Genomic DNA, 19,249 nt, shown 5'->3' on the forward strand with positions numbered 1-19,249 from the left:
CGAGGCAGCGAAGGGAACCCGGGACCCCAGGCCGCGCGACACAACCCTGAGGCGCCTCGCCCACGCTCGCGCTCCACCCTACCCCCTCCGCTTCCTTCCTCCGTTCGGCGCTCCGGAGAGCGAGCGCGGGCTGGATCCGAACCAGGGCAAGCCTGGGGCCGTTCAATTTAGTGGTTCCCCGCCCTCTGCCCGCGCGCTATTTGTGAGGCGTGGCCGGGCGAAGGAGGCGCTTGGGGGGCGTGGGGCTCCCCAGCTGGCGGCGGTGACGGAGAGGGCGCGCGGGACAATGAGCTGGGCAGCTACAAGCCGCGGCCGCCTTTAGCTGCCTTCGCGGCCCACCTGCGAGCATGGCCCGCGTGCTCGAGCCAGGTGTCCCAATGCTTTAAGGCCGGAGCGCCCAGATCACGGCGCGCTGCGGCTGGGGCGGTGGGGACGTTTCTTCTTTAATTTATTTATTTGTGGAGAGCTATCTCTGAGCAGCCGCGATGGCCAGCACCAGGAGCATTGAGCTGGAGCATTTTGAAGAACGGGACAAAAGGCCGCGGCCGGGGTCGCGGAGAGGGGCTCCCAGCTCCTCTGGGGGCAGCAGCATCTCTGGCCCCAAGGGCAATGGGCTCATCCCCAGCCCGGCGCACAGTGCTCACTGCAGCTTCTACCGCACGCGGACCTTGCAGGCCTTAAGCTCGGAGAAGAAGGCCAAGAAGGCACGCTTCTACCGGAATGGGGACCGCTACTTCAAAGGCCTGGTCTTTGCCATCTCCAATGATCGCTTCCGTTCCTTTGATGCGCTCCTCATAGAGCTGACCCGCTCGCTGTCTGACAATGTGAACCTGCCTCAGGGCGTCCGCACAATCTACACCATAGACGGCAGTCGGAAGGTCACCAGCTTGGACGAGCTGCTGGAAGGTAGGAGGGGCGGGCAAGGCTAGGCAGTTGCAGGCAAGGCTCAGCAGGTGCAGTGACTGTGGGCTGGGCGCTTCCCCGCCTAGCATGGAGCAGGTGCTTTCTAGGCAGCCAGGGGGATTAGAGCTCCTCTGTAGTTTGTGTTGGGCCGGGGTGCACACATTCTCTGTCCTTCTCAAGAGATTTGCCTTTTTTTTTTTTTGAAGAAAATTCTAATGAGTAGAGACAAACACAAACAATAGTACCTTTAAAATTAGCCAACTTATTTTTGCTGGAAGGGCAAGCTGTTTGAAAGCATGGTCCTCCAGTGAGGCGCAGGGTAACCCTTGGTGGAGCTCAGCGCAGCACTTGTACTGTCCCCGTGCTGGGATCCTACTGTACCTTCTGAGCATGGCTGTGGTTCTGACTTGCTCCAGGTTGGCTTTTCTGATTTCACTTACGGCAGGAGTCACTCGAAATCAAGAGGGGCGATCCAGCATAGCAGGTATCCACCTTGGCTTCATCTTGGACCATACTGGACACTTTTAAAAGTATAGGTGGCTGGCTCCACCCACCCCTTAGATATTATGATGTGCATGGTTGGAGTGTGACTTGGGTGTTTAAAGTTTTGAAAGTTCCTCAGGTGATTTCAGGGTGTAGACAAAATGGAAAAGTAGCCGTTCTTAAAGAATTTTCCACATTTGGTCGACAACGGGGTGAATCAAGGTGAATCTCTTCTGCCTTCTCCCTGAAGAGGATAACTGGGGTCTAGGCAAGCGACAGCAGAGGCCTATTAGAAATGAGTAATCCTGGCACAACAACCATGCATCACTCAGAAGGACTACTTGGTAATATGTTGGGTCATTCTTGAATTTCTGCAATATTTATTAGTTTTCGGGAAGGGACGGGTGGTTGGTAGTTATGAACCTGATTTTTAGTTCTAAACAGCACCCATAAAGACCAGATACATCCCCTAGTGTGTATGGACTGACATCTTTCGTAATGCAAATAGGGCATTCCATGTAGCCATAGCAACAAGAGGGAGGAAACTGATCTCTGAACTAGGTGGTTTTCTTATTTCAGCATAAGCTTATATTCTAAAGTCATTTTCTCCATTTCACAGGTGAGGAAACCTAAGCAGCATGCATGCCAGGGTTACTGATTTCTAACAGGCCTCAGTTGATGCTTTCTCTTTTACAGTTCACCTCCAAAGAAAATAAGGTAGCTATTCTGAGGAGTCCTCAAAGCGCCTGAGTTTCTCCATTACTTTTAGCAAATGGTACCCTTGCTCTGGCTGCATGACAACACAACTAAAATTGTCTTCTATATGATTTAGCAGTAGAAGGGTCTACCTCACACTTTGCCTTAGTAAGTTTTGGTTTTAAGGACTAAAAGAAGAGGGTAAGAAACCTGTAGGTGTGCCAGGAAAATGAAGATAACATCGTTGAGAGGACCACATTACTCTGTAGAGACAAGGTCTCACTACATAGATTTGGCTGTCTTGGTACTCACTATGTAAACAAGGCTGGCCTTGAACTCACAGAGATCCATCCACCTGTCTCCAGTTTTCTGAAAACTGATCCTGATAGTTTTTTGTCTGATCCCCATGTCAGAGCACCAGCACAGTGAAAGACTCAACACTTGTGCAAGCACGTGTCACTCACCGGTCCTCAGGTGATGTACTCACTCCACCTCCAGATGGTTAATAATGCTAGGGTCCTTCTCTGAAGTTATTTTGACAAGGTATTGTTAAGTTAAATTAAACTGCTTCAAAGGAGAGATAAGAGCATTTTCTGGGTTAATATAAAGACACATGCTATACATCTAGTCCTAGGGGATGGGTGGCCTTCTGAGTCACTTCAAGTCCAAATAGGTGGTTGGGAAATTTCCTTGAATCTTTCACTTGCCCATATTTGGAGAATGGTGATTTGGGCAAACACTGACTACACATACAGTCCAAACAATTATACCTCATTGTAAATAATGGTACAACAAATGGTTTCTGTGCCTTTGCTGACTTGGTTCAAGAGTTTTTGTAATATAAAATGACTGTAAAAGAAAATTCAACTTTTTTGGTTACAGTAGGAATCTGTCTAATAGTGTCTTTCTCTATTAATTTCTTAGTTGAACAGGGTGACATATGCCTGTGATCCCAGAGCTCTGGGGGTACAGGCTGCTGGAAGATCATCAAAAATTTAAGGCTAGCTTGATCTAAATAGTTAGGTTCCCAGTTGCTAGGAATATATAGAACTTGTCTTTAACATTGAGCCTTCTCGCCACCCCCTTTTTAAAAAGAGTGTTTGTTATGCAAGTGTGGGGAGCAGAATTTGGACCCCCAGAACCACATAAATGCTGGTGGATGTGGAGGCTTGCCTGTAATTCTAGCTTTGTGAGACAGAGTGGGGATCCCCAGAGCAGCTGACTACTGAGACTAGCTGTGTCAGTAAGCTCTGGGGTTAATGGAGAGACATCCCCTACCTTACTTAAGGTGAAAGAGTGAGGACAAGTCCCGGCATCAACCCCAGCCTACCACGTGCATGTACACAGTCATGTACATGCATATCCCCACATGTGTGCCTGTGCATATGCAAACATACATATGAAGTTTCAGGTTTCAATTAAAATCATGTGCTCAAATGTTCAGATTTATCCCACTGAACCAGGGTGCTTTCTGATGTAACTTACCTCGGTGAGTCCAGTGTTGGCCATGCTGTCAAACCACTCTACTTCATGTGAGTCAGCTGTTAATGTTTCATTTTCTTTGCCTCTTCCATGCTAGCAAACATACTTTAGCAGGTGATTAAAACAAAACTAAAATTGTCTTCAATTAAGACTAGAGAACTTGATTCAAGATTACAAGGCTCCTTCCTAGCCACTGTCCCCTTGAGCTCAGATGACAAAAGAAATTTGCATGGCCCAGTTTTTTTCTCCTACCCTTGACCTTGAAAGTCTCTGGAGAATCAAGCTGGTCTCGTGTAGGACAGTTTTCCTTCAGCATGGTTCCTAAACCAGCTAACTGGTTTATTCAGCTTTCTGGATTAGTATTGCCGAGTGGGCTGTGTGGGTTCTTGTAAATCTGTTTATTATTGGAAACTTGTAGGACTCTATCTCCCAACAGTAAGTGTGGGAAAATCGGGTTGAGTCCGCTGAACTTGGAGTATCTCTGAAGGTCCATTCGGAATGTCCAGATGAGGTTTTAGCACTTTTTCCCACTTGTCATCCCCTTTTGCCTAACTTAAGTTATATCACCTGGTTATAGGTATATAAAATGACATAGCATTTACTGAAAGTAAATCATGAAGAAATTTCTTTTGTGTTTAAAATTTGTTTTATTACATTTGTTTCTATGTATGTCTGAATGTGCATACCATTTTGAAAAAGGAATGGGAAGATACTGGTTTGGTAAGATCAGTTTACGTGCTTTTGCTTACAGGGTAACACTTATTAACATTTTAAGCAAACACACTAAGGAACCTGGAGGCAAAAGCTGATGCAGAGGCCATGAAGGGTGCTGCTTAATAGCTTGCTCATCACGGCTTGCTCAGCCTGCTTTCTTATAGAACCTAGGACCAGCAGCTCAGGGATGGCACCACTCACAATGCACAGGATCCTCCCCCATCAATAGTTAATTGAGAAAATGCCCTACAGCTGAATATTGTGGAGGTTCCATCTTTTCGGGTAACTCTAGTTTGTGTGTCAACTTTGATGTAAGACCAGCCAGCACATCCTAATGCTTGTGCTGAAGCCACTTGACTGAAGGAGCTGTCTCCATGGTCTGCTATTGGAATATGCATATCAGAATATACATTTAGAGCAATTTAGTTCATTGAGCTCTTTCTTGGAATATCTTTTACAAATTTAAGATTAATTTTGAAATAATGATAAAATTGTTTCTCAGTCAGCGATAGTCTCCTCCCTCATTTCCTTGCTCATCATGTTCATCTCTTAACAGTATTTTGCCTCACCTGAAGAAAGTCACTAAAATGTATTGCTGGCTCTATGCATGTTCATTAAGCCCGTGTGAGTGAAAGAACCTGAAAAGTGGCCCAGTGGATATGTGTCTCCTTAGTTTAGTGATCAAAGTCAGTAGCTGGGAAGTTACACATGAATCTTATAGTGCATTTAAATACTTAGTAGCCTGGCTCCTAGAGATACTTCAGTCGTGGTCTTCAGAATCTTCCAGCAAAATTATGTCTGACACCCACCCCCACCTCCAAGTGCTGGGATTAAAGGCATACACCACCATGACCTGCCTACCTTATTTTTTTCTGACTCTGAAGAGACCATGTGGAGATTCATAAAACTTTGGCTATGCCTTCCTCCTCCCCCTCCTTCCTCTTCTTCCCCTTTTCCTCCTCTTCCTTTCCCCAGCCCCTAACTCCCTTCTCCTCTTCCAGGTGCCCAGGCACTCTGACATCAGAGTTACATCTCAGGCCTGCCCTGCCTATTGTTTATCAGTCCTTCAGATGTGACCCATTTCCTTCAAATCTTCTCATTCTTGGAAGGCCTGTCTGTCTGTCTTTCATTTTTGGATGAACACTTGTTTTCTGAACTTTTGTTACTTGTGTGAGTGCTGAATCTAAGTCACAGTCGGTATTGCTTGCCTAAACTGAGGGCTAAACTGTGCTCTTAGATCCATGCAAGATTAAGGATGCAGGAGAGGAGAATTGAAGGACCCCAGAGGCTGGGGAACCACTGCTTGGATGAGCCAGTTAATGGGATGCTACACTCATTGTGCCCCAGTTTGTTTGCAGACGACAACCGTCTTTCAGTTTGAAACCCTTCCACTAGCCTTATAGTTGCAGTTTGTTTGTTTGTTTGGACAAGAGTTATTGTTGTAGTTCTGGCTGACCTGGAACTAAGATACACCTTCTTCTGCCTCCCAAATGCTGGGTTTGAGATGTATATGACCACTCTTGGCTATATTTGATTTTATTTGATACATAGGAGTTATAGTTATGGGGTATTGTGAGCTATCTCAATGCATGTACACAGTGTTAATGATTATGTCAAGGTAACTGGTGTATCTATCACCTCAAACATTTTTTTGTTTGTGCTAGAAACTTTCAAAATCCTCTATGCTATTGACTTGGAAACATTTCACTTAATTTTTGTTAACTGTAGTCATTGTACTACTGTGTGGAACAGTAGAAGTTGTTCTTCATATTTCCCTGAGATTACAAAACCTGAGTATGTTCATGCCCCCTGGAAATAAGAATAGGAGCCGGGCAGTGGTGGTGCATGTCTTTAATTCAAGCACTTGGGAGGCAGAGGCAGGTGGATCTCTATGAGTTTGAGGCCAACCTGGTCTACAGAGCAAGTTCCAGGACAGGCAAAAAAAAAAAAAAAAGTAAATAGGAATATGGGTGGCAGGTGGGTGTAGCTCAGTGGTAGAGGACTGCTTTACAAGATTCTAGCTCGTGGTTTTAAGCCCATGGGTCATGACCTCCTGGAGCTGAATGACCCTTTCACAGGGGACACATATCAGATATCCTACATATCAGATATTTTCATTACATTTCATAACAGTAGCAAAATTACAGTTATGAAGTAGCAATGATGTAGCATGAATTCTAACTGACATTAATAATAAAAACCCAGAGTCAGATACTGGGAGTTAATGCTGAAAATCAGAGAAGCAGAGTGCCAGCCACTAGAGATTTTTTACCTCTACCAGTGCTCAAACCGAAGGGGCAATCCTGTCCTCAGAGTGCATCTCCAGACTATCTGTTTCCACTAAACCTTCAGGCTGCAGTGCCCTTGACTCCTCCCTCCTTATAGTCCTGTCTAGTCCTATCTACCTCCCTATTGCTGGGATTAAAGGTGTGAGCCCCCACTCCCTGGCTTCTAGTGGTTTAGGTCTGCACTACTATCTTCAGACAAGCTTTATTTGTTCAAACACAAACAAAATAACAGTACAAGTGAAATAGTTTTATGGTCTGGGGTCACCACAGTGTGAAGAACTACATTAAAGGGTCACAGCTTTAAGACGGTGGCGATCCACTGCTCTAGAGCACCACCACCAATAGTGGTAAAAACAATCTACATAAAAATCTAGCATACAAATGATAGAGAATGCTAACTGCATTGCAACTTAAAGATATTTATAAATATAAAAACGACATGCAAAGCTTCCATACTGCAATGCCATCCAAGCACAGTGGCCATGAAAGAACTGGCCAACCTTCACGATCTGTGAAAATGTAAGTTAGCAGGATAAAGCTGCAGGTACTGTTTGTGCTAACTGAACTGCTATTCACGGTTCCCTTCAGTGCTTAACGCTTTGTTGGTGTGCAGAATTGATGCAATGCCATGCACTGAGCCAGCTATATAGCTAACTGACTTCTATTCTTAGTGTGTGTTCTCTGCCCTTAACTTGCTGTGAGCATATATTTATACTAGGTATTATCTTATTTTCCTAATTCCTGGCCAAGTTACATACCTTGCACCAAAAAAGTTAGAGCTTTGGACCAGAATTTGTGTGGCTGTGCTTCATTTAGAATAGTTATTTAGATGTATTTCACAATGGGGTGATGCATACATTTTATCATAAAAACCAACACAAGATTAAAATTCCCATTGTGAACTAAGGATATCTTACCCTTGACCAGGTGTGAGGAACTGAAGGCAGACCATGGATCTGTTAGTTTACACTACTGCATGAGAACTATTTTTGGTCTCATTAGTAGAATTTCAGTTTTCACATTTAGCTAATTTCTTAGGTCTTAAGACAAACTTCCTGTTGTGTCATTTTATTTGTCTTTTAAAAAATAAAGCTTGCCTGAATCTTGGAAAAGTAAAATAGCCACACTGGCCAATCTTACAGACTATGCAGCAAATGACACCTTTAATCCCAGTAGTTACAATGACACACAACTTCTTTAATCCCAGTAGTTAAAATGACATACACCTTTAATCCCAGTAGTTACAATGACATACAACTTTAATCCTAGTAGTTACAATGACATACACCTTTAATCCCAGTAGTTACAATGACATACACCTTTAATCCCAGTAGTTACAATGACAAACAACTTTAATCCCAGTAGTTACAATGACATACACCTTTAATCCCAGTAGCCACACTATTTTACCATAGAAACCAAGCAGTGGTGGTGCATGCCCTTAATCCCAGAACTAGAAGACATGATTATAAAACGGGAGGAGACAGCTCTCAGTCACAGTCTCATTCTGAGACTTCCTGGAGGCAGGATCACCATTTTCGGACTGAGGTTAAGGTCAGAGCCAGTGACTGACTGCTTTGCTTTTCTGGTCTTCAGGCTGAACCCTAATACCTGTCTCTGAGTTTTTATTAATCATGCTCCCACTCCTGTATCTCTATGCGGAAACCTCAGTATATAGACATACCTTTTTTATCTGCGCCCACAGTAGCACTTTCCCTGGTGGAAAGCATCATAAGCCCAACAGTTGGATGTATCTTCAGGAGAGGACTGTGCTTAGCTTTCAGGTGTGTTGAAAATGTGGTCATAGAGGTCACCCTCCTCATTTTGTGTCCACCACAGATGGAAGTGACAGGGATGCTCCTGAGGCCTGACACAGGTACAGTGCACATAGTACCCCAGCTGGAGCAGGGGATTTTGTGTTATCTTGATGATTCCCATAATTTTTAATTCAGCCAGTGCACAGTTTGGTTAGAAAACCCAATTAAATCGTTTGACACAGTAAACGAGTAAAACAGTCTTAGTTTTTCCTACTCTGTATTTTTCTTAGCAGCTATGTGGGGTGCTCATCTTCTGATGGAAATGAGCACGTTTGACTACAGTGCACTCAGAAGCTCACCCATGTTAGGCTTCACCAAGAGCACACATAACTGAATGTGGTTTTCCTCGGTTGCATTCTTTTGGGGAAAATTTTCTTTAGATTTGGAAATTAGGAAAGCATTGAAATTCCTAAGATTTACCAGTATTAAGCCTTAACTTTCTTTCCATATTTTCTTCTGCATTCCCTTGTTTAAGTGTGATGAATGCATGTCTATTAATATGTCCATCATTTTCTCTAGGAGTGAAGAGCCTGTGTTTCAGGCTTAATCAGGTTTTTTTTTTTCCTCATAAGGTTGTCTGCCTGCTCCTTCTACAAGAATGAAATACAACCATGGGCTCTAGATTTCATGTCACAGAATTTGACTTGAATGTCAGGAATATTTATAAACTAGTTAGTGACCTAAATAATTAAATTATAGCAAATGTGAGAGACGATATTGACTAACACACAAGTAGTCTAAAACTGCTGGTGTATGAATTTCCTACTTTGTAAATCATATGTAGCTCTCCCACAGCCAGCATCACTCTCAATAGTGGAAAACTTCAAAGCTTCTACTTTAGGAGGAGGAGGAGATACTCACACTTACCCCATAAGCAACCAACACAGCACTGAGGGCCCGAGGACGAACAGATTTTTAAAAAGGCAAAGGTGTCTAGGTCAGCAATTCTCAACTAGTGGGTTGTGATTCCTTTGGAAGTTGGACAACTCTTTTGCAGGGGTTGTCTAAGTGTCTAAGACCACTGAAAACACAAATATTTACTTATGACTCATAACAGTAGCACAATCAGTTATGAAGTAGGAATGAAAATAATTTTATGGTTGGGAGTCACCAGAGCATGAGGAACTGTATTAAAGGGTCACAGCATTAGGAAGGCTGGTAACCACTCGTCTATGTCCTAGATTATAACCAGGGTTTGTTTTCAGAGCAACTAGGGAAAGTAAAAACCTTACCTATGCTTTCATAACCTGTCTACCAGTGACTGTTTCAGCTGGACCAGGGTGAGGCTTGGATCTGCTGAAGGAACAAGATCACCTAACTTAAAAAAAAAAAACCCAAAACTTTCTTAACTAACTAGAGAATGATTATGAGAAACCAATAGCTTGTAAGCTCAGTGTGCAGAAAACTGTATGTGTGCACATGCACACCATGGAAGCGTGAAATTCTATTCTGTGGACACCTTGACTCAGAACTTCCCAAATTATAGAACTGGTCTACATGTTTCTCGTAGGAACATTATGAAGGGAAAGCGGGGACAGGGAAGGAGTTAACTACCTGTAACTGCACAATCACATGAAGGGCTTGCTCTTATTCTTGTTTCTGTTCTTCCAAGCCCATGCACAGAAGGAAATTAAGACATGAGTTGAAAAGCGTGTGTCCTGGGTGGTTTGTCAGCTGTGCAGGGCCTGGTTGATCAAAGGAGATGGACATAGAAAATCTGCTCACTTTCTTTTTACCTTGTTTTTTATCTTTAAGAAGACTTTACCACTGACTTAATATCTTCCTGTCTTAAGAAACAACTATCTTCTCTTGCTAAGGTTATTTTTATATAGTCTTCTATTACACATTTTGAGTCAGAACATTCATCAAGTTTTCATCAAAAATAAACATGGCAAGAATTTTTTTGATATGGCTTGTACTTTTTCTGTAAAATTCAATGATAGCACCATCATATTTTTCTCACTAATACATACATGTGCATTGCATGGCTTTATTAATTTGATAACTATTTTTGAAATTTTGTACAGTTTTCTTATGACCATACTGTCAAATGGTTCTATGGAGATGACAACTTGGGTGGTGATGGTTGGGGAAGACTTCAGGGTGCTGCTGTAGGAGTGGTATAGTTTAGGATTGGTTCCCTGCATCTCCCAGGCAGAACCCTAACAATTCGTCTCAACAGATGACATGGCATGTCCTCAGCATTCCTTTCCACATCCCTGATCTGTCACTCATTGTGCAGGAGACTTTGGGCATTTCTGAGGTTCTCTACTAATCAGGTCCTGGAGAACATTTTGATAATAGTCAGTATTGACATTATTAGCTTATCCTCAGGCTTTCTTTGTCATTATTTTGGTTAAAATATTTATGACTCATCTGATATAATTACTATATCAAGAATGAATCTTTTTGTACTAAATATATGAAATAATGTGTTCTTTGTAATTATATCTCAGAGAAAATCTTAGCATGTAACCTTCCATGTCAAAAAGTCAGTACCAATATAATTGAGTAAGTTATATATTTCTTGGAAAAGTACCATCTTTTCAGTAGGAATTTTAGAAATTTTGGAATGTAAAAAATTTAGATATCAATAAACAATAGGCAAGCAGTATAGTCTCTGTGCCCTTCTTAATTAAACAAAAGCCTGATTAAGCTTTGAGAAATGACTATCATTTTAGCTTAATATCTGCTCCCTTTTAAGAAGATATAGAAAAAGTTGTCCACTTGAAGTTTTAGTTTTATTTTAAATTTATATTCCTCTAGAGAAAACAGTGCCAGCAGTATGCTGCTTTGAGGAGCCAAGCCTTTCACTTCACAGTGCTTCAGTAGTTGAATGGATGATACTACAACTGAATATGATAAGTCCACCGTGTAAGGATGTAGTGATTGCTGTTTGACTGAAATTAGAAGGATTTTAATTTTTATGAATATATTTGTTTCAATTATTTCAACCAGAATGAACTATTTATGTTTATTTCTGAGACAGGGTCTCACTGTGTAGCCTAGATGGGCCTGAAACTCCTTGCATAGCCTAGAGTATCCTTAAACTCGGTGCCAATCTTTCTACCTTAACCTCTGCTCCAAGCTTGAGCTACCATTCCCAGTACAATCCCTCTCCCTTTGCAGTAACAGTTCAGGCTGAGTTCAAGCTGGCCTTGAACTCAGATCTTTCCACTTTAGCCTTCAGAGTAGCTAGGATTACAGGATTCTACCATATCACCATGGCTGGCTAGGATGAGCTTTTATGAAGAATAAATTAGTTTGCATTTGGAATCATGAAGTACTTTGTAATTTAGTTACTTAATTCATTTAATTCTGCAGCTAATGATCCTGAGAATCAAAGTGTGGAGTAATGACTTCTCAAAGGTGAGACATTTGGGTAAAATAAAACCCAGGTCTCACTCTTCATTTCTGGGCCTAGTGCTTTTCACATTATACCTGTAATTTTCTGAAAACCAACCTAGGTACTTTGGAAGAAAGGGAGGTGGGGGGATGTTAAAGGAAAGGGGTATTATACTGCACCCCCTTTTTGTGACCACAAGTTTAGGAGTTACAGGTTTCCAGAAGCCATTGTTTAGACATAATGCATCCAGGCTTACTATGGCCAATGCTCAGAGATCTGATATTGTGCTAATAAAATTGTTATTTGCTTTTTAGGAGAGAGTTACGTGTGTGCCTCCAATGAACCATTTCGTAAAGTTGATTACACCAAAAACGTTAATCCAAACTGGTCTGTGAACATCAAGGGAGGTACAACCCGAACCTTGGTCGTAGCCTCTGTGAAGAGCGAGGTGAAAGAAAGCAAGGACTTCATCAAACCCAAGTTAGTGACTGTGATTCGAAGTGGAGTGAAGCCGAGGAAGGCCGTGCGGATCCTTCTCAATAAAAAGACTGCCCATTCTTTTGAGCAGGTCCTAACAGATATCACCGAAGCCATTAAACTAGATTCAGGTGTCGTCAAGAGGCTGTGTACCCTGGATGGAAAGCAGGTAGGTGGTGCTTCCCACAGCTCGCTGTCTTGCCTTCATTGAGTTTACATGTTGATTATCTTTGCTGGTGTTTGCTGATGTCCTATATGGTCTGGAACTTGCTGTATAGGACAGGCCAAGCTTTAGCTTGGGCTCCACTGTCCTCCCAAGTGCTAGGATTAGAGGCATGCAGCATGTCCAGCTCTTCATGTGCAGGATTAGGAGCATGCAGCATGTCCGGCTCCTTGTGTGCAGGATTAGAGGCATGCAGCATGTCTGGCTCCTTGTGTGCAGGATTAGAGGTGTAGAGCATGTCCAGCTCCTCGTGCTGCTGCAGTTATATCAGCAACAGAATGTCATGGTCTCCTGGAAGTGGTCCTTGAAGATTTACACGAGGACTATATGTGTGAATTAGCCTTTAGCAAGAAAGATGTAAGGGCCTCCCATTTTTCCAGCTATCTTAGAATCCCCGTACTCCTCATTTTTTAGAAGGAAAGATGTCAATTTCCAGGGAAAAGGATAAGTTGAGTGGTGTTATGTTCTAAACAGGAAGTTATCCAGAAATAATTATCAATTAGTGTTTAGTGGTTTGTGCTGTGGGACAATGGTCTGTACCCTGTCACTTGTATTTTAAATAAATGCTGTTTGGCCAGTAACCAGGCAGGAAGTATAGGCAGGCCAACCAGGCAGAGGTGAAACAACAAGAATTCTGAGAAGAGAGAAGTTTCAGTCTGCAGTCTTCATCCAGACAGAGAGGAAGCCAGACACAGAGCAAGCAAGATGTGATTGCCTTGTCAAGAAAGGTACCAAGCCACGTGGCTAACATAGACAAGTCTTGTGGGCTAATATAAGTTATAAGAGTTAATAAGAAGCCTGAGCTACTAGGCCAATCAGTTTATAATTAATGTAGGCCTCTGTGTGTTTACTTGGAACTAATTAGATGTGGGACCTGGTAGGACACAAACCTCAGTCAACAGAATGATGTGCCAATGTGGGGCTGACCAAATCCACTTTAAAGCCTTAGAGAGCTTGGGAAGTTATTCTAGATAGAAAAGAATAGAGTTAAGCACAGCTGATAGCAGCACTTTCTCAGGTAGGCTCTGCTTGCTAGAGGCAAGCGCTCTCGTTTAAGAGAGGCTTCCTGACTCAGCTTTAGCTGCAAAACCTTACAGCTCTTTTAAGAGGTCCTGCCACGAAACGCTGAAATGGTATTGATGAAAAGCTGACTGCATGCTTTTTGGTGGTGGTAGAGACCTTGAAACGCCATAGAGTTGTGGCAATAAACATGGCTCTAGCCAGTACTTCTGCCATGAGGCTAGACTCTCAGAATAAAGCTAAAGAGTGGGCTGGATCCAGCCATCAAAGCCATGGCTTCAATCCTAGCCATATTGCTGTACACGTGTTAAGGGTTGACCACTTGGGATTGGATAACCTATCTGGATGCTCGTTCTTGGGGAAAACTGATTCTCCCTCTGTCGGCCACCATTAGTTGCCTGTAGCTCTTCTCTTCATCGAGGGGTGGGGCCTTGTGAAATTTCTCTCATCTGCATTGGCATGTCGACTGGTGGTGTCATTATGCAAGTCTTGTTTAGGTAAATGTATGGTTGAGATTTCATGGGTACAGTTTTGTGTCATGTCTAAAAGATAGTAGCAACAAGTGTCCTGGGTCATCTGGTTCTCCCAATCTTTCTTCCCCCTCTTCCATGGTTTTTCTGGGCCTTAGGAGTAGGAGTTACATTGTAGGAAAACCAGTTGGGGCTGAGCACCTGTGGTCACATATTCTCTACATGTGGACCAGTTGTATATCTCTATAATGTTCTCTATTTACTATCAAAAAAAAAAAAGGGTTTTCTTGTGATGGGTGAGAGTTACCCTTATCTTTGGGTATAAGAGTAAGCATTTAGAATATGGTTAGAAATTATATTGATTTTGGCAATTGTGGGTTCTCCGCTAGGGTCTCGGACCTCTCTAGCCATAGATATTGTCTAAGTTTATAGTACTGAGTGTGCATTCCCTCCTATTGAGTAGACCTTAAGTTCTATTAGACAGATGTTGGTCATTCCCGTGATAAAGTCCCTTTGTGCTGTTATTGTACCATGGGGGTATCTTGTCAGAAAGGTATTACTGAGGTTCATAAGTTTTATAGCTGGGTAGGACTGTTGTTTTCTCTTTTCCTTTGGCAGCTTGCATAGCATCTTCAGGTACTACTACAGCTAGTGCTTGGGAAGGAGGCTTGCAGGTCAGTTCCAACTCTATTTCCCCAAGTTCTGTGTCTGAAATGCATGGTATCTTCAACAAAGGCACTGAAACTATATCAACAACTATGTCAAAATGGAAAAGAATTTTCCAAGAATAAAAATAGTGGGAAAGTTACAGTAAGTAAGGTTTCTTGGACTGTATAAACACTAAATTTCTGGATGTCAAGCAGCAGTTTTATGTTGAGTTATAGCAACTTAATATTAGGGGATCCAGGAAAAGTGACTAAAAGTTTATACAGTTTGAAAGCACAGACAAATGCAGTGACCATTAAAGTGTGTAAACTTGTGATGAAATATTTGAGTACTGAGACTGTGACTCAGTGTAGAATAGTTGTTTAGTATGAGTGAGACATGGGCTTTGTTCCTGATATCCCCCAACAGTCCTTCAGTCTTCCTTTTGGTGCTTAAATTGATTTTCTTTTAGGAAGAGAAATTTCTGTTGCATGAATAATAAAAACCTAGAGATAGATACTGGGGTTCAAGTCGAAGATCAGAAAAGCAAAGAGTCAAGCAACTAGAGAGATCTTATCTCTACCAACTCTCAGACAAACAAAAAATATTCTTCGCTCTGCCCAGTCATATTGCTCCTGTCTTCACCTCTCTCCATTAAAGGTGTGTGATTCCCAAAAGCTGGGATTAAAGGTGTGAACCACCACCACCTGGATCTGTTTCTGGATTGATTTTGTGTTGCCCAGGGTAGCCTTGAACTCACAAAGATCCTTCTAACTCTGTCTTCTGAGTCCTGGGATTAAAGGTGTGTGCCACCACTCCCTGGCCTGTAGGGCTGACTAGGGTGGCTGCTTTGCCTTCTGATCTCGAGGAAAACTTTATTTATTAAAACACAAATACTATAACACTAAAAATGTCCAATGTTTTTGAGGATGTAGTGATTTGACCTTGTCAAAAGAGATGGAAGTATACAATTTATAAGCTTTGAAAAGCAGTATGCAAATTTTTGTGACTCTCTCAAAGGTCTTACTGCTTGAACTCATAAATTCATTTTAGAAATTTGTCTTAAATAGCCTGAAAAACAAACATAAGAAACTGTGCATAGGAACTTTAAGCCCAGCATGGAGTCAGGAAGATGGATTGCTACCAGTTAAATACCGAATGTGAAAACATTCCATTCCTTCCTTCATACTGGCCATTTCCATGTGTGTTTGGGGAAATCTAACAGTTGAGGAAAAGGCTAAAGGAAAGAAGCAAGGAGTGAGCTCTGTGTGTTGTATTTTTTATTTTGCTCACAAGGATAGGAAAGACAACTTAAAAAGTAATGCAGCAGAAACAGGAGTAGACTGGGGGCACAGAGGCGAGGGGGAGGGAATGGGAGAAGAGGAAGGAGAGGAAACTGCAGTCGGGCTGTAAAATAAATAAAAGTAATTCAGAGGTTGTCATTACCATCAGAAACCAAATGTTTGCTTTTGTGATCCCTCTGCATCATCCTGAAGTTAAACAGTCTGAAAGTGATCTTTGAAACCTTGGAAGATGGCTATAGAATGCTACAGGGATTACTCTGGTCACTTGTTGGTTAGTTGGTCTTTCTTCAGAGATAGGGTCTTACTCTGTGGCCCACGTTGGCTTGGAGTTGATGCATCCACTTGCCTCTGCCTCCTAAGTTCTGTGATTGTAGACCTTCCATACCCAGATATTTACATCTCCTGTTATGTCTTATTAACTTACGTATTTTCCATGTGCAAAGAAAGTGATGTTTTCAAACTTTGACATGATACATTGTTTTTGAAAAAAGTATAGAATTTTTTGTATACACAATTTTTGGATCCTACATTCTTGGGACCCAGACCATTCTTGAAGAGCTGTGATTTAAAATTGTGGTTTAACTTGCTATTTTCTGTTTGGTGTATGGTTTAAGGAGAAATAGAACAGTATCTCTTGCCTTAAAATGACAAGGAGTTGGGGCTAGAGGAGTGGTCAGCAGTTAACAGCACTGGCTGCTCTTCCAGAGGTCCTGAGTTCAGTTCCCAGCACCCACATGGTGGCTCACAACCATTTGTAATGGGAACTGATGCCCTCTTCTTTCGTGCAGGCACACATGCAAATAGAAGCACTCACACACATAAATAGTTCTTCTAAAAATAGCAAGGAGTTGGGCTATGTTTAAGATTAATGAAAACCTTAGTTAGGCAGTGTTCATTTTTACTTTATTTTTCCATAAAATATCTTTATTCTCTGAGTTAAACTAACTACTTGCTGTTGATGTTGTTATTTTTTCTTTTGTACTTTTGAGACATGACTCTCATGGGCGTGGCCCCAAGTTCCATTCCCCTCCCCCAACCCAGCAAAAAGGAAAAAGAAGAATGATAAATGAAAATTCCTAATGTAAAACTCATATATTTATAAATGAGATGACTAAGAAAAATGATCTATAAAGAGGAATACAGGCAGTTCCATAATTTTGTTTAAACACACAGTGAACTTTGATTAGTTACCCAAATACAGTTTTGTTTTTTAAGAAACAAAGCCTTGAACTTTTAAACACATGTATAGGGAAAGAAGGCCTTTCAAACGTGTTTAAAGTTAGAAAGCCTTTTTTTGAAATAAGCCACAGTGGCAAAGTTCTTTAAAAATGTCTCTTTTTTTCTGCTACAGAACTGAAAGGTCCAAATATAACTTTTTCCCACATATGTGAAGAGTTCTAGCTTTTAGCATTCCCAGAAACAGCAGAGTTTAACATGAAAGAAACATTTTATAGAATTTTGGAACAAGTTGGTTCTTGTCATGGACAGAGGCAAAACAGACTTAGAAATTGCTTGCAGTTGATGTTTTTAGGGTAAAACACTTCCAGACTTTGGGACCACTGCCAGCCTTGAGATGCCCACGTGCAGTGTCCTCTTCAGGGAGCATGACAGCTGCTGGTGTGCCTGCCATATGAGCCATCTGAGAGTCTAGGACGCCTTCCACCCTCACTTTCACAAAGCTTAGTTATTTCCTGGGTCATTAGCACATGGTCAGCTAGTTTGCAGATCCCTGCTCTGCTGCATCTCTTCACTCTTCCTTTTCCTGGTAGAGGTGCTTATTTCCTCCTTATTGGTTATTCTGAGATCGAAGGTTAAGTTTGGCTATGCCCTCCACATTCTCAGGGAAGAAGAAGAATGAATTGAGTCTAAATTAAATAAAAATGCTTCATGAAGGCAAATGCGCTTGCTCTCTCAGTAGCCCCATGTAATTTTTCAGATTTAAAAATTGACCTCATGCATTTGTTGATGTTAATATAGAAAAGCTTCACTCTCAAACTGTGTACTGTTTTTCATGATTATTCTCCTTGGGTATTTTTAGGACTTTTAATTGTAGTATGATAGAACTGCTGGACTCAGTGCAGTGAGCTCTGCAGTTAGTATCGCCTCCATGGAGGTTTAATGTTCAGAGTCTAAAGACTGTTCATATCGAAGCAGCCAGCACCTACCCAGAAGGAATGCTCCCGTTTTCATAGGCATTTCAGACTCTTACTTGAAAAGTTTCATATATGTTTTTTTGTTTCTTCACTTAGTATAGTGGTCCATATTTTTCATATGACCAAAGATAAATGTCTTAAAGGTTTTAGAAGCTGAAAGTGACTATTATTTTCCTTGCAGAACATTTTCTCCTAGGTAGTATCAGTGATGATGTAGTAATTTCTCAAACTTCCAAGAAACAGGAAGTACGATCAGTATAATTTGTGCCAAACAAACTAATCATATGGTGTGGAGCCCGGGAAGTATAAATATAATTTGATATATTCATTTCGTATGATGTAGTTCTGTTATAGGGCAGAGTTTGTACTTAAGCAGTGAGGGATGACATCTATAAGATTTTGTAATGATGGTAAAGTTAATAGAACTCTGATCTTGAGTGCCAAACGTTTTACACATGTTTATTTTTTAAGATCATCTTGCAATAGGTATGTGGTCATATTCTTACCCGAGGAATTCTACAAAGTACATCCAGAGAAAATTCTTAGGTGTGTGCATATATGTGGAATGGGGTGCACATGGTTATACATGTTCACACGTGTGTGGATGCCTGAGGCCGACATCAGGGGTTCTCCTTTGTTGCTCTCCACAGTATGTGTTGAGGTGAGTCATTGAACCTGGAGTTTGCTTTTTTGGCTAGTTTGGCTGCCAGATCTCCAGGGATTTCCTCCCTGACTCTGCCTTCAGGGATTACAGGCAGGCTACCTTATCTACTGGGGTTTTTTCTGTGGGTTCTGGGCATTCAGGCTCCAACTTCCTTCTTGGCTGGCAAGGGCTTTGCCTACTGAGTCACTGCTCTAGCCCTCAGAGAACCTTTGACTTCAGGTCACCATCTTCAGTATAAAAGTGTGGTTCCAGAAATGCTTGCTTTCAGAGCTAATTTCTGAGATTCAAAGAATGCTTACTTTTATGACTTCATAAGTGGAAACTGGGAATGGCAGTTTATTTACTTTGTCTCAAATAGCTTCCTAAATTTTTCCAACATCTATAGTAACCCTCAGAAAATGAAGAATGACCTTGTGGTGGTTTGAATGAATATGACCACATAGACTCATATATTTGAATACTTGGTCCCCAGGTGGTGGAACTGTTTGGGAAGGATTAGGAGGTGTGGCTTTGGGAAGAGGTATGTCACTAGGGGTGGGCTTTGGGTTTCAAAAGCCCATGCCA

The 19,249-nt window shown here is 41.8% G+C and overlaps 1 protein-coding gene across 9 annotated transcripts in view; it reads left to right on the forward strand.

Moving 5' to 3' along the window:
• The first annotated feature begins 475 nt into the window (after positions 1-475).
• The window catches only part of Dclk2 (doublecortin like kinase 2), a 117,986-nt gene continuing 99,212 nt past the window's right edge, over positions 476-19,249 (forward strand). For all 9 annotated transcript variants that reach the window (XR_009056269.1, XR_009056270.1, XM_057756742.1 and 6 more), the window contains exons 1-2: positions 476-906; positions 12,044-12,375. Coding sequence is in view for 7 of the 9 variants with exons in the window: in XM_057756742.1 (XP_057612725.1) it covers positions 486-906; positions 12,044-12,375 (753 nt within the window). In the remaining 2 variants the exon portion in view is untranslated. The remainder of the gene's footprint in view (positions 907-12,043; positions 12,376-19,249) is intronic.

Source organism: Chionomys nivalis, chromosome 24 (genome assembly GCF_950005125.1).
Source record: "Chionomys nivalis chromosome 24, mChiNiv1.1, whole genome shotgun sequence".
In the NCBI taxonomy this organism is placed as follows: domain Eukaryota; kingdom Metazoa; phylum Chordata; class Mammalia; order Rodentia; family Cricetidae; genus Chionomys; species Chionomys nivalis.